General features: G+C 47.4%; 1 protein-coding gene across 1 annotated transcript in view; it reads right to left on the bottom strand.

The window, feature by feature from the left end:
- Positions 1–1,867: 1,867 nt before the first annotated feature.
- Positions 1,868–16,211, bottom strand: part of ptpn9a (protein tyrosine phosphatase non-receptor type 9a) — a 154,827-nt gene continuing 140,483 nt past the window's right edge. The window contains exons 9-13 of the mRNA XM_055662650.1: positions 15,101–15,170; positions 13,975–14,053; positions 11,808–11,958; positions 10,718–10,925; positions 1,868–2,106 (exon numbers count right to left, since the gene is read on the bottom strand). Of these exons, the coding sequence (XP_055518625.1) occupies positions 1,916–2,106; positions 10,718–10,925; positions 11,808–11,958; positions 13,975–14,053; positions 15,101–15,170 (699 nt within the window). The 3' untranslated portion in view covers positions 1,868–1,915. The remainder of the gene's footprint in view (positions 2,107–10,717; positions 10,926–11,807; positions 11,959–13,974; positions 14,054–15,100; positions 15,171–16,211) is intronic.

Consider the following 16,211-nt stretch of genomic DNA (forward strand, 5'->3'; position numbering starts at 1 on the left):
GACCCTTCTTCAGATTGATATAAATTTGTATTTGAATACAGGAATTGTTCTGTTAGGTGGCAACGTTGATGACATGAAATTGTGACATTACAAATGTTTAACATTGAAGGGGTTTCAGGAGATGACATTGGTCTTGATGGCGCAGGCAATGTGAGGTTAGGTGGATGGCAACTTGAGCTCACTGTGTGTGGGGGCCAGGGCTGGACCGCAGGCACCCACTGCCCTGGGACCTCCTCTGCTCTCCCGCTGCCTGGGGAGGTGAGTGGGGCCCCAGCATTCCGACTCTCAGGAACAGGATGGAACATGGATCTTCCCACATTGTCCCATCCACACTCCCTCCCGACCCTGAGGAGCGAGGGAGGGAGCGTGAAGGAGGAAAAACTAGAGAGGAGCAACTTAGAATGGGAAGAGAGAGAGCGCGGGTGGATGGAGAGAGTGCGGTAGGTGAGAGATGGAGAGCAGGAGGAGTGAGTGAGTGTGTGGGAGGAGAGAAAGAGAGCAGAGAGAGAGAGAGTAGAGAGAGAGAGAGAGAGAGAGAGAGAGGGAGAGAAGACAGATCAGGGGGAAGAAAATGAGAGGGTGGAAGGAGAGAAAGAATGCGAGGAGAGAGATTGAATGGGAGGAGGGAAACGGAGAGTGCGGGAGGTGATGGAGAGAGGGCAAGATTAAAGGGCTGCAGGGAAAGAGGGAGAGAAAGAGCAGGGAATGACAAGAGGCAAAACAAGAGGTCGAGAGGGAGTGGAAGAGCAAGCACTCAGCAGGTCAGGCAGGGGGTGGGAGATTGCAACCTTCATGTGGTCCGCTCTGTTTCAACCAATGCAATCAACCCGGCATGCACACTCAAATAAGATCAATTAGAACAAGTTGTCCTACAACTTTAGGCTGTGCACGCCACACGCAAGAAGAAGAAGGTGAGGCAGCATCTGTGGAGGGAATGGACAGATGATGTTTCCACACTAGGCCACAAGCCTGGATGAGGGAGAAAAGGTGCAGAGCCGGAGAGAGAAAACGGGGGAGAGAGCAGGGAAGGCCAAGTGGGCGAGTCATTGTGTGTGAGAGAGGTCGGGAACATAAACTGCATCCCCTGAGAGAAAGGTTTAGCTTTGAACGATAGCCGCGGGCCGCTGCAATGTGGAATAAGAGAGGAGAAGGCACAAGGGGTGAACTGGTCCCACACAGGCACGGGTGTGGCCGCCCAGGTCAGTGTCTCCGGCCCGCTGTGTGAGCGGCGATGAGGCGGGTACAGAGAGCCCCCCGTACGGCAACGACAGAGCTGACCTCAGCCGGAGGCGGTGAGAGATTCAGCGCGGTGCTTCATTCCGCCCCTCAGGTGGCGCTTGAGGTAAGATTCTTTTTTTTTTGTCGTTTCTTTTTATGTCATAAACAAGTTTCTTTCTCGAAAAGGAAAAAAAAAAAAAAAAAAAATCAAAAAGTCTGGTCCACAGACGACACTTTTACAGAAGTCACATGCTGACTAAAGATTGTGGATCGGTCTCTGCAAAGAGATTTTCTCCTTCGATGGCCTTCCCGACGGCCTTCGTTTCTTCATGTTTCTGTACCGTAGATTTTATCTCTAAATGCTACATAATTGGAATAAATGAATTGTAACAGATTTTCTTCAGGAAATGTCTATAAGCTCCGTGAAGAAAGCTACTGGTATGATGGTGTTAAACCATGGTAAAATAAGTTTTATCCAAGTAATTAAGGCTAGTACTAAATCTAGGATCTGGTACAATCACAAAAAGGTCACTATCTACAGTTGTTCTATCCGCCTATTATTGGGAATCATCTGCTTGGGTGCAGAGTGGTTGTTGAACGACAGAGGAGGGAGGGAGGGAGGGGTGGGGGGAGAGGGAGGGAGGGACGGAGGGGGGGGGGGGGAGGGAGGGAGTGATGAGAAGAGGCAGCGCTCCTGTTAATAGCTGGCAGACAGCAGGTTGTGCCTCTGGGCATGCTCGATGATGGCGGTGTAACTGAAGTAATACTGGTCGGGGGTCTGGATGCTGAAGGCTCTCTGCGTCCTCATCCTCCGCACTGTCTGGTAGACGTTCAGCGTGCCCACGTCGTCCAGCTGGGAGAGGCAGATGTCCAAGGTGCAGAGGGTGCCTGGAGCGGAGGGAGGGGCAGCGTTAATTGTAAACCAACATCTGCAGTTCCATAGAGTCACAGAGTGATACAGCGTGGAAACTGGACCTTTGACCCAACTTGCCCACATGTCCCAGCTGCACGAGTCCCACCTGCCAGCATTTGGTCCACATCCCTCCAAGCCTGCCCTATCCACCGTTAGTTTAGTTTATTGTCACGTATACAGCAAAAAGCTTTTTTGTCACGTTCTACCCAGTCAGCGGAGAAACTATACATGATTACTTGATCGGGGGGGGGTGACATGGTGGTGCAGCGGTAAAGCTGCTGCCTTACAGCGCCAGAGAACTGGGTTCGATCCTGACTACGGGTGCTGTCTGTATGGAGTTTGTAGGCTCTCCCTGTGACCTCGTGGGTTTTCTCCAGGTGCTCCGGGTTCCTCCCACACTCCAAATACGTACGGATTTGTAAGCTAATTGGCTTCAGTAAAATAGGAAGTTGTCCTGTGTGTGTGTGTGTGTGTAGTGCTAGTGTATAGGGTGATCGCTTGTCGGCACGGACTCGGTGGGCTGAAGGGCCTATTTTCGCGCTGTTTCACGAAAGTAAACTAAACATGTACATTATCAACTTGGACACGGCTTTGGAGACAAAACGCAGAACAGGCCCTTCGGCCCACCGAGTCCGTGCCAACCAGAGATCACCCTGTTCACTAACATACACACACTAGGGATAATTGCACGACTTACCGAAGCCAATAAATCTACAAACATGTGCGTCTTTGGAGTGTGGGAGGAAACCAGAGCACCCGGAGAAAGCCCACACGGTCACATTGAGAACGTACAAACTCCGTACAGACAGCATCTGTAGTCAGGATCAAACCCGGGTCTCTGGAGCTGCGTGGCAGCTGCTCTACCGCTGCGCCACTGTGCCGTCACAGTGGCTCTTGTACAGTTCTATCCAGTCAGCGGAGAAACTCTACATGATTACTATCAAGCCGTCCAGTGTACAGATACATTATAAAGGCGAGACCACGAGCAGGCTCAGCGATCGTTTCGCTGAACACCTCCGCCCAGTCCGCCTTAACCTACCTGATCTCCCGGTTGCTCAGCACTTTAACTCCCCCTCCCATTCCCAATCTGACTTTTCTGTCCTGGGCCTCCTCCATTGTCAGAGTGAGGCCCAGCGCAAATTGGAGGAACATATTCTGCTTGGGTAGCTTACACCCCAGCGGTATGAGCATTGACTTCTCTAACTTCAAATAGCCCTTGCTTTCCCTCTCTCTCCATCCCCTCCCCCTTCTCCCACCAGTCTTACTGTCTCTGTCCCACCCACACCCCTGCCATCAGTCTGAAGAAGGGTCTCAACCCAAAACTTCACCCATTCCTTCTCTCCAGTAACTCTGCTGCCTGTCCCGCTGAGTTACTCCAGCATTTTGTGTCTACCTTTGATTTAAACCAACATCTGCAGTTCTTTCCTACACATAATAATGGGAATATCATTTTGTGCATGTAGAGTTATTAATATATTAAATTCTTATTTACTAACTGTGTTTACAGGCTTGTTACGATGCTGCAAGTAAGAATCCCAATGTTCAGTTGTATGGGAGTCTGAAAACGATGACCTCTAGAAAAAGCTATTTCCCACCAAACATCACAATCAAACACTAATTAAACCTCAAACTACAAACTGTCTCGGTTGCACTATCGTATCTGCTTCACCCACCACCCTTGGCAGCACGTTCCAGGCACCCACCACGCACTGTGTAAAAAACTAGCCCCGCGCACCTCCTTTAAACTTTACCCCTCTAACCGTAATCCTATGTCCTCCAATATTTGATTTTCCCATCCTGGGTAAAAGGGACTGACTGTCTACCCTATCTATGCCTCTCATAACTTTACATACCTCTATATCGGGAAACAATCTTGACTCTCAAGCTGGCAGATGCAAGCAACTGCAGATGCTGCTTTACAAAAAAACACACCAAGTGCTGGAGTAACTCAGTGGGTCAGGCAGCATCTCTGGAGATCGTAGCTCGGTGACTCGGTCCTGATAGCTGAGAGGTGGCGCTATTGAGCCAGTATTAGTGACAAGTATTCGGGCTGCCGCCCAGTGGCAGGTGAGGGTAGTGCCGTGGAAAAGTCTTGCAAACTGAGTTCATATCTACATCGGTGAGACCAAGCGTAGGTTTGGCGATCGTTTCGCCGAACACCTCCGCTCGGTCCGCATTAACCAACCTGATCTCCCGGTGGCTCAGCATTTCAACTCCCCCTCCCATTCCTCCGACCCCCTGGGCCTCCTCCATTCAGAGCGAACCACCGAGCCTCTCGTGTCCTGGGCAGTTTGCCCCCAGCGGCATGGCCATTGACTTCTCCAAGCACCACCTTGGAAATTCAGGAGGAGCACTGGCACCTTTCTTATTCCGCTTGGGAAGGGTTTCGGCCCGAAACCCCAGCGGCATGAACATTGAGTTTCTCCAGCATTTTTGGTACCTTCAGTTTGCAAATGTAGTCGTAGAAATAGGCCCCCCTTCTCAGCATCAGCCATTTTCAATCCCACAGGGCAATTTGCAGTAGCCATCCTCTTACCATCCTACATTCTTGGGGTGTGGGAGGAAACTGGAGAACCCCCTCCACGCTACAACAGTCTGAAGAAGGGTTTCGGCCCGAAACGTTTCCTATTTCCTTGGCTCCGTAGATGCTGCTGCACCCGCTGAGTTTCTCCAGCATTTTTGCCTACCTTCAGTTTGGACAAATGTAGTCACACTAGCGTAGATGCCTCTGCTTGAAACTCTCCCCAGAGCCAGGCCCTTCACTGTGTAGTCCCACTGTTAGACTTGAGTCTGTGCCGACCATCTTAGCCCCACTTGCCCAACTGATCAAGTTGCCCAGTTTTTGCCCCTATTTAACACACACAATCACTTACACAGGGACAATTTGCATTGTTGTAGCCAAGCCACTTACCCATCCTACGAAGGGCTTAATTAGGGGTAGATGGGAAGACAACTGGAGAAACACTGACTGCAAAAGTTTTTATAGGGAAAAGAAAATATTAGGTCCCTTGGCACAATGATCAGAGAACATGCAAACTCCACACAGACGGTCTGTGACCACGTGGGTTTTCTCCAGGTGCTCTGTTTTCCACCCACAGGAAAGACGTGCAGGTTTGTAGGTTGATTTGGTAAAATTTGTAAATTGTCTGTAGTGTGAAAGATAGTGCTAGTGTACGGGATGATAACTCCAGATATGGCCTCACCAGTGTCTTGTACAACTGTAACATTATGTCTCAACGTCCACACTCAATACTCTTACTGATGAAGCCCAATGTGCCAAGAGATGTTTCTTGACCACCCTTTTCTACCTGATTGACCCCACTTTCATGGAACAAAGAGTATGTCCTTTTCACAATGGCAGGCTGTATTCCTAGATGACCTCTGCTATTTACAATATATATTAATGACTCTCCCCAGAGCCCTGCCAGTGTCACTGTGTAGGTGCTAGGAGACTGCCACTGTTGGATAGACTTGGCCCAAAATGTAACACTTCCATGGTGGCAAAAAATTGAAATCCTAAATTGGCCCCACTCCTGGGTGTAGGTACCCCACTTGCCCAAGCGAATGGTATGATTCAAGTATGCGTTCTACTGCAGTTGCAGTTCTTTGACCCCAGAGTATTGCTACAGTTTTGGTCTCCAAATCTGACATTATTGCCATAGAGGGAGTTCAGAGACGGTTCATCAGACTGATTCCACAGGACTGTCTTATGAAGAAAGACATAGACTTTGTGTCTCTCTGAAAAAGATTATCTTATAGAGACTTACCTTAAGGGGTTGGACATTCTAGATCCAGATTGTGTTGAGTCCAGGACAAGGGGTCACAGCTTAAAAAAAGCGAGATGAGAATAACTTTTTTCACACAGAGAGTGGTGAATCTCTGGAATTCTCTGCCACAGACCTTGAGGCAGTTCATCATTTTAATCTCAAGTGTTGAAAAAAACCTTGCCCCGCCGCCGAAGGCCTGCCTACTCCTTCCTTTCTATGTTTCTAAACAGCAGGGGCCTCAGCACCGAACCTTGAGGCACATCATTAATCTCAAGTGTGGAAAAAAACCTTGCACCACCGCCCTCTGCTTCCTTTCATGAAGCCAATTCTCTATCCTGTCAGCTAGGTTTCCATTGAACCCGGGCCATCTCACCTTCCAAAGCAGCCTAACATGTGGAACCTTATCAAATGTCTTGCTGAAGTCCGTACGGATGTCCGCAGCTTTGCCCTCATCAACCTTCTTAGTTACTTCTTCAAAAAAACTCAATCAGATTCGTGAGACAAAACAATGCCCACTATCCCCCAATCACACCCTGTATGTCCAAATGCATATCTATCTTGTCCCTCAGAATACTTTCCAGTGACTTACCAACCACAGATGGTAGACAGAAATGCTGGAGAAACTCAACGGGTGAGGCAGCATCTATGGAGCGAAGGAATAGGTGACGTTTCGGGTCGAGACCGAAGGTCTCGACCCGAAACGTCACCTATTCCTTCGCTCCATAGATGCTGCCTCACCCACTGAGTTTCACCAGCATTTTTGTCTACCTTCGATTTTTCCAGCATCTGTCAAGTCAAGTCAAGTTTATTTGTCACAACACATACGAGATGTGCAGTGAAATGAAAAGTGGCAATGCTCGCGGATTGTGCAAAAAAAAACAAACAAACTACAAACAGAATGGAACAGAATCACATATTCACATATTACATATTTGTGGGAGGGAGGGAAAAACAAGGAAAAAAACAGCAATTTTAAAAAGACACCACACAACAGTAAAATGGTACAGTAAAGTTAGTCCCTGGAGAGATAGGAGTTTACAGTCTTAATGGCCTCTGGGAAGAAACTCCTTCTCATCCTCTCCGTTCTCACAGCATGGCAACAGAGGCGTTTGCCTGACCGTAGCAGCTGGAACAGTCCGTTGCTGGGGTGGAAGGGGTCTCCCATGATCTTATTGGCTCTGGAGTTCCTTCTTAAACATTTTTGCCTACCACAGATGTTAGGCTCACTGGTCTATAGTTCCCAGGCTTTTCCTTGCTTGCCCATCTCACATAGAGGTACAACATTAGCCACCTTCCTGCATCTCATCTGTGTCTAATGATAATTCACATATCATAGCTAGAACACCTGCAATTTCTTCTCCAGCTATGCTTCCCACAGTGTCCTCGGATGTATCTGATCAAGAAAGGTACAGCCCAACGATGTCTGTGCTGTACATGATACCGAGATCAACTCTCCCCTTATCCTCCATTCCCTGTACATCCATGAGCCGATCGAAAAGTCTCTTAAACGCCTCTATCATATCTCCCTCCACCACGACTCCAGGCCATGCATTCCAGCCACTCACCACCTTTTGTGTGAAAGAACTTGCCCTGCATATCTCCTTTAATGGGGAAAGGGGAGAGAGTGGGACATGGTATTGAGGGATTTGCTACGACAACATAGTCTTGTTGTCAAGAGGAGGGGTTGACATTCAGCCGTCTCAACACTCGACACTAGGGGGCAGTCTTGCACTGACGCACCGAGTGTTCCCATCACAATGTTGTGGGTGGACAGGGAGAGACAGGGAGAGAGACATGGGGAGAGACACAGGGGGAGAGAGACAGTGAGCAGGGAGTGGGAGAGAGACACAGACACCTCTGCTGCCAGTAACTCATCGCGTGGACAGTGAGCAAAACATAAACTTGAGCGCTCAAAGTTTAAACTGCTTACGTGTTGCGGCTGTCTGCAAATGTGTACACCAGCTCTGTTGTGTTATAATCTTGGTTCCCTTGCTGAATGGTGTGTGTGATGGGAAGGGTGATTATAGAGTGATGGGTTGTAACTATGACTAGGATACTGTATAGTATGTGCCTGTTTTTTCTTTTCTTTTTCTTTTTTTCTTATTTGTATGGCTTTGTAAATGTTTGATTAGTGTTCAAATGTAAATAATTTGGTGTACATATGGTGTACATATAGCTGCTAAATTTGTATGAGATAGTTACAAGCAGTTGAATAAGGGGTGGGAATTAATAAGCTTTGGCTTCTTCCTGCTCCTTTTCGGACACATATGATTTCATTTATTTATAGATATTATTTATGACACTTCATAAATATTTTTGTTTTGTTTTTTGTATGCTGTTTCACATTTGCTTTTTATTCTTTTATTCTGCCCGAAATAAATAAATAAATAAATAAATGTGTGTGTGTGTGTGTGAGTGTGTGAATGTGTGTGTGTGAATGTGTGTGCATGCATGCGTGTGTGTGCGCATTGTGTGCGTGAGCATGTGTGTGTGCGTGTGTGTGTGCATGTGTGTGAATTTGTGTGTGTGTGTGCGTGTGAATGTGTGTGTGTGCGCATGCGTGTGTGTGCGTGCGTGTGTGTGTGTGTGCGTGTGTGTGTGTGCGCGTGCGTACGTGTGTGCGTGTGTGTGTGTGTGCGCGTGCGTGCGCGTGTGTGTGTGCGCGTGCGTGCGTGTATGTGTGCAGGGATGGGGATGACCAAAGATGGGGAGACAGGATTTCAGGACCCGAGGAATTACGCTATGACGCTGGAAAACAATATTCTGTTTTTCTCTCCTGCACGCGTGTAGCTGGATTGTACTCGTGTACGGCATCATTTGATCGGTAGCTTGTAAACAGAAGCTTTCCACTGTATCTCGCTACACCTCTTGAGACGTGTTGTTAGTATAACACATACTTAAGTATGAGGGGAAGAACTCAAATGGGGAGGGGGCCATGCAGCAGTGACGGACCAATCCCTGCGTGGGGGGGGGGGGGGGTGAGGCGAACAATCTCATTCCAAAAAAGTGCCGGTTGCAACTTCCCTCCAGACGGGTCTCAGACAGGAGTTACTCCGGATTAAATTAATCATCAATGTTTAGAGATACTAAATTGCAATATATTGTAAATCAGTTTAAACTTATTTAATTGTGATTTTTTTTAAACTGCGTTGCCTTGGTGAGTTTATTTGAGTTTAGAGACACAGTGTGGAAACAAGGCCTTCGGCCAGTCGAGTCTGCGGCAACTAGCGATCGCCCCGTACACTAGCACTAGCCTACACACCAGGGATGATTTACAGCTTTACCAAAGCCAATTAACCTACAAACCAGGACATTTTATGGAGTGTGGGAGGAAACCGGAGCACCCGGAGAAAACCCGCACGGTTACGGGGACAACGTACAAATTCCGTACCCGCGGCAGCACCCGTGGTCAGGATGGAGCCCGGGTCTCTGGCGCTGTGAGGCAGCAACGCTACCGCTGCGCCACCGTGCATTCTTTGCGGAGCAGTATAAAAAAAAAAAAATCAGACTTTGGTGATCCGAGTTTCTCAGAAATTCAATGTTTTGCACCGACACAAGAATCAGCTGCTCTCTCTCTCTGTGCAAATGGGGCCTTGCTTTGATAACGCTGACACATTTACTCAGAAACAGTCCTCAAAGTAATTTTTGAAGAGAAAAAACATTGTGTTTCCAAGAAGTAGCTGGCGGTCCGTGCCAAATATCCGATAACAGGGAGCTTTACTGGAACAGCAGAGTGGTGCTGGTGTTAACGAGGTCTGTTGTTGCCCAAGGCCTAACGTAACCTTGGGAACTTAAACCACAGAAGAGCAGCAAATGTCAATTTTATGAGACTTATCAGAGCAATAATTACAATCACAATTCAACCAACTTAGGAACAGAGAAACGGGGCAAGGTTTATAAAAGGTAGACAAAAATGCTGGAGAAACTCAGCGGGTGAGGCAGCATCTATGGAGCGAAGGAATAGGTAATGTTTTGGGTCGTGACCAAAGGGTCATAAGTGATAGGAGTAGAATTAGGCCATTCGGCCCATTGTCTACTCCGCCATTCAGTCATGGCTAATCTATCTCTCCCTCCTAACCCCATTCTCCTGCCTTTTCCCCATAACCCCTGACACTTGTACTAATCAAGAATCTATCTATCTCTGCCGTAAAAATATCGATTCACTTGGCCTCCACAGCCTATTGTGGTAAAGAATTCCACAGATTCACCACTTTGACTAAATAAATTCCTCTTCATCTCTATCCTAAAGGAACGTCTTTTAATTCTGAGGCTATGACCTCTGGTCCTAGACTCTCCCACTAGTGGAAACATCCTCCCCACATCCACTCCATCCAAACCTTTCACTATTCTGCACATTTCAATGAGGTCCCCCCCTCATTCTTCTAAACTCCAGCGTTTACAGGCCCAGTGCCGTCAAACATTCATCATAGGCTTACCCACTCATTCCTGGGATCATTCTTGTAAATCTCCTCTGGACCTTTTCCAGAGCCAACACTCAGATATAGTGGCCAAAATTGCTCACAATACTCCAAATGCAGCCTGACCAGCGCCTTATAGAGCCTCAGCATTACATGTGTAGGAAGGAACTTAAGATGCTGGTTTAAACCGAAGATAGAGACAAAAAGCTGGAGTAACTCAGCGGGCCAGGCAGCATCTCTGGAGAGAAGTTCACGTTTCGGGTCGAGACCATTCTTCAGATCTTCTCAGCGTTACATCCCAGTTTTTGTAAACAAGCCATCTCGAAACTAATCCACTCTATCCAAGCATCTGTAGCCCCACAGCAAAGAAAGCAATGTATTTTACCGGCGTTGAGCCGTACCTGTTCTGCCTATGCCGGCACTGCAGTGGACGACTATGGGGGGTCCTCCGCGGTGGCCCTTCCAGCGGTTGCCCAGGTTACGGATGGAGTGGCCTTGCTGCAGCCGCACGGCCGACCGGAAGTCGATGAGCGCGGCGGCGGACGACGGCACCCCGTAATCCGGCCAGCTCACGTACTGGAAGTGGATCACCTGCCGCCTCTCATGGGTCTGCGGTAGAGAATCAAAATCAAAATTAATACGCGTACTCCCTTGTGTCGGGAGGAACAGCAGGTGACGCAGCGGTAAAGTTACTGCCTTGCAGCACCAGAGACCCGGGTTCGATCCTGACTACGGGTGCTGTCTGTACGGCGTTTGCACGTTCTCCACGTGACCTGCGTGGGTTTTCTCCGAGATCTTCTGTTTCCGACCCACTCCAAAGACATACAGGTTTGTAGGTTGATTGGCTTGGTATAAATATAAATTGTCCCCAGTTTGTGTAGGATAGCCATAGTGTTAGTGTGTGGGGAATAGCTGTTTGGCTCAGACTAGGTGAGTCGAAGGGCCTGTTTCTCTATCTCTAAAACTAAACTGCAGATGCTGGTTTAAATCGTAGATAGACACAAAAAGCTCAGTGGGCCAGGCAGCATCTTTGTAGAAAAGGAATAGGTGATGTTTCGGGTTGGAGCCTTTCTTCAGACAGTATGCAGAAGGGTTACGTCCCGAAACGTCACCTGCTCCTTTTCTCCTGAGATGCTGCCTGACCCGCTGAATTGCTCCAGTACTTTGTGTCTAACCTACAAGTCTTTGGAATGTGAGAGCAAACTGGAGAACATACAAACTCCACACAGACAGCACCTGTAGTCAGGATCGAACTCACGTCTCTGGCGCTGTAAGGCAGCAAAACTGCTACTGCGCCACTGTACGGCTGGTTCACTGGGCTAGTGTGTAGGGAGTGGATGAGGAAATGGACCAACAGAGAACTAGGATGAATGGCTGATCGAGGGTCGGCATGGACTCGCTGGGCCGAACGGCCTGTATTTTTAAGTTGCTCCCTCAGCAACAGAGTCAACTATCTTTACAAAGACATGGAGCAAAAGATGATTCGCTTACCTCTACATTCTGAATCACTAGTGTTGTTTTGTTAAAATGTTTGAAGCTTTCTATTTCCAGGTTTTTGACTGAGATAAGTCCATAGTTGCTCTGAACATTGTGATCCAACGGCCAGTACTGGCCACACTTTTTCCTGCCGCTCTCGTCAATTCTAAAGCAGTGAAAGACACGGTTAGAAAATATAACGTGCAAGCAAGCGGTGGTGCAACATACAGTCTGATAGAAAGACAAGTTTTGGAAATATGGAAACGCTTCCATTCTTGGAAATCAGCCGGCAGAGAAACAAAATGGTGGCGAAAAAAATGTGACAAAATGGTGGCGACACGAGGAAATGCAGGTGCTCGTTTACCTAAATAAAAGCACACACACACATACACACACAAAGTGCTGGAGTAATTCAGCAGGTCAGGCAGCATCTATGGAGAAGTGTTCTTGTAAGCCATGGGAACACCAAATGCTGTGAGGCCACATTTAGCGTATTGTTTTTCAGTTCTGGGCACCATGTAATAGGAAAAATGTTGTCAAGCTGGAAAGGATACAGAGAAGATTTACGAGGATGTTGCCAGGACTAGAGGGTCTGATCTATAAGGAGGGGTTGAGTAGACTGGGTCTCTATTCCTTGGAGCGCAGGAGGATGAGGGGTGATCTTATAGAGGGGTATAAAATCAATGAAAGGAATAGATCGGGTAGATGCACAGAGTCTCTTGCCCAGAGTAGGTGAATTGAGGACCAGAGGACAGAGGTTTAAGATGAAGGGGAAAAGATTTAATAGGAATCTGAGAAGTATTCTGTTACATATAAATATCTAAGTAAATGGAAGTTTGTTCCATCAGGTTAACTTTGTAAATTTGCTGACACTATCAGACCAAACCTCATACAGAGCCAGGCCAGTGATGAGATTAAATTCCATTCTAAACACTCACGGTGAACGTTCAAAGAACAAAAGAGCTACTTTCAAGCAAAGATTAATTTGTTGTCCAGTTTAACGTGTTTGTGGTTTTATCAGTGAGCAGAAACACATGTGATCTGACAGGTAAAACATCAACATTTGAAAACATTGTAAAAAACAGTTTGAAAACGCACGCCTCCAGATTCAGTGACAGTTTCTTCCCGGCTACTATGAGGCAACTGAACCAACTAGAGCGGTCCGGAGTCACCATCTACCTCATTGGAGATTCTCGGGCTAACTTTAATCGGACTTTACTGGACTTTACCTTGCAAAATATATTTTTTAAGTGGGTTGTTGGGGAAACTGTTTTTCCAGTCACTACCTGGTCGAGGATGCATCTTTCTCCGAGCTACATCTTCGCCCCCTCCTCGCAGTCTACCATCTGGATTGAGCAGAGCTTCAGCGGCGGTGCATCACTGGATTCCATCGCGGAGCGGGCGATGTCTTATCGGGGATCGCCGTGTTGGAGCTCCGGAGTGTTGGGTCAGCTGAGTACATCGTGGAGCTGTGGTTTGCGGCGCTTCAGGCCGCGGGCGGCGCTGCCTTCAACATCGTGGAGCCGTGGATCCTTGCCAGGGTCGTCAGCATTGAATCTCCATCCAGCTCGGCCTGTGGACTTTGGGAGACACGGTCTCCGGTAGGAAATGGCCGATTCGGAAACTCCAAGCCGCTGAGCGTGTTTTCCATTCCGATGCCGGAGCCCATCATACTGGCGAGAGGGCCTGAAACATCAGGGGGCCGCTATAGCGGCAAATATGGAGGCCTAAAAGGCCCCGACCACGGGTGAACAAGTGGAAGAGGACTGAACTTTATTGCCTTCCCTCACAGTGGGAAACGTTGATTCCGCTGTGTGGGGATGTTCATGTTAAATTCTATCGTGTGTTGTGTTTGTTTTATTCGTCTGGCTGTACGGTAACTCAAATCTCACTGCACCAATTGGTGCATGTGACAATAAATGTCTCTTGAACTTGAACTTGTTAACCCCTTCCTCCTGTATTTGTACACTGTGGACGGCTTGATTGTAATCATCTATAGTCTTTCCGCCGACTGGTTAGCATGCGGCAAAAAGCTTTTCACTGTAACCTCGATAATAATCTCAACAATAAACTAAATTGACGATAAACTAAGCTAAACGTTTCCTGGAGTCAAGAGGTGAAAGTTTCAGGATGAGGCAGGCTAAGATGCACATGGTTGCTAGATCCATTATCTCCCACTTACCTTGTGGTCATGACTATGACGAGGACATGCTGTTCCCACACCATTCTCCAGAAGTCGTTGTATGTCTTTTCCAATGGTCCTGGAATAGAAAATAAAAGGGCTGAGTGGCACGGTGGCGCAGCGGTAGAGTTGCTGCCTGACAGCACCAGAGACCCCCGTTCAATCCTGACTACAGGCGCTGCCTGTACGGAGTTTGTACGTTCTCCCCATGACCCGCGTGGGTTTCCCCCGAGATCTTCGGTTTTCTCCCACATTCCAAAGACGTACAGGTTTGTAGGTTAGTTAGCTTGGTCATAACTGTAAAATTGCCCCTTGTCAGTGTGTACAGGGTAGGGTTAATGTGCGGGGATCGCTGGTCAGTGTGGACTCGGTGGGCCGAAGGGTCTGTTTTGGCACTTCTTCTTCTGTCGTGTGTCTTTTAGACCTGCGGCTCCGTTGAGGCGAGCCAGGCCAACGTGTCATCGTCCAGGTCATTCAGTGGCCGGTGTTTGGGGCAACTGGTGACCATGTGCTCCACTGTCTGTGTTGGGTCTCCACACTAGCAGGAGGCTTTGTCCACGCACCTCCTGCGATATAGTGTTTTAGCATTATATCTCTAAACTAAACTAACTAGTATTGAAAATAAGGAATTTGACTACAAGGGTGTGGCAGATGATCCAAAGCTCCTGGGGCAACAGAGTGAAACACTAGATGTCCTACACCAAACAAGCTCTCCATCAAGTGGCACCGCAACCTTGGATTCTTGGGAAGGTAAAGGTCAAGGCCATCAAGTCCAACCCTCCATCAAAACCTTTCATGGAGGTCATATGAACTATAGAAGGGTCTCAACCCAAAACGTCCAGGTCGAGACCCTTATCTCCAGAGATGTTGCCTGTCCCTGTAAATGAACGACTCCAGCATTTTGTGTCTATCTTTGGTGTTAACCAGCATGCTGCTGGTTGTTAGGTGAATAGTTACGTTAAATTATCCATAGTGTAGATGGGTTTCTGGGAGAATCAGAGGGGTGTTAATAGGCATGTGAAAGACAGCAAGTTACAAATGTGGGAACGGGATAGATAGGGAAAGGCCTATATTATTCCTTCAAAACAATGAAATGAGAAAGTTTTCAAGTTGTTACTGAACGTACCTTGAGTGCCAATGTAGGCATTCTTTTGCTTGTACCCATCCATGAAGCTGGCATTGATATAATCTGTTCTCTGCAGGAAGAATAACATTATACATTATAAATTACCCCAGCATTGCACTTAAATCATTTAATTTTGGGGAGAATTTAGTTTAGTTTAGAGATACAGCGTGGAAACAGGCCCTTCGGCCCACCAAGTCCATGTTCTATGCTACAAACTAGGGAACATTTACAGAAGCCAATGACCAACAAACTCGCATGTCTTTGGGATGTGGGAGGAAACCGGACGACCCACGCAGATCACAGGGTGAACATGCAAACTCCTAATAGACAGCAGCCGTAATCAGGATTGAACCCGGGTCTCTGACGCTGCGACTCTACCGCTATGCCACCGTGTCGAATATATTGCTGAGAATCTTTGCAGTCGCCAAGTTCCAGTTCACTCCACAAATTGGACAGCATGAAAATACTGCAGTTAAATACTTTAAATAAGAGCTTTACATTTATTTCCTCTGATATTTAAGTATACTATTTAACACTGATTTAACTGAATTTATAATCTTTTGATCAATATGTTTATAGTCCCATGTGCTATATTCCAACAACTATCAGTTCTTGAAGCAACATGCCACATCTTACTGTAATGCATTTAAAATAGACACAAAGAGTTGGAGTAACTCAGTGGGACAGGCAGCATCTCTGGAGAGAAGGAATGGGTGACATTTCAGGACGAGACCCTTCTTCAGACTTTGTCTGGACCTGCAACTTCGTCTGATTGACTCCAGCATTTTGTGTCTACCTTCGATTTAAACCAGCATCTGCTGTTCTTTCCGACTGCTTTATTGGGATGTGGTTTCAACTGTGTTCTCCTCCGAGCCTCTATAAATAGTCTCTGCAGACCGCTGTATTACAGTTTAAATACGCACGTATTCCTGGGCAAACAGACTCGCTCTCCTGCACAAACAGGCTGCTTGGTTTGGATCCTGATCCATATCCGATTTTAGAACATTGCAAGGTGTGGACTAGCAGATGGTTCAATAGACGGTTACTGAGGAGGTTAAACATCCGTGCAGAGATCTCCCCGTTGCCAAAATCGTTCAATCTTCTCTGATAA

The sequence above is a fragment of the Leucoraja erinacea genome, chromosome 36 (assembly GCF_028641065.1).
Source record: "Leucoraja erinacea ecotype New England chromosome 36, Leri_hhj_1, whole genome shotgun sequence".
In the NCBI taxonomy this organism is placed as follows: domain Eukaryota; kingdom Metazoa; phylum Chordata; class Chondrichthyes; order Rajiformes; family Rajidae; genus Leucoraja; species Leucoraja erinaceus.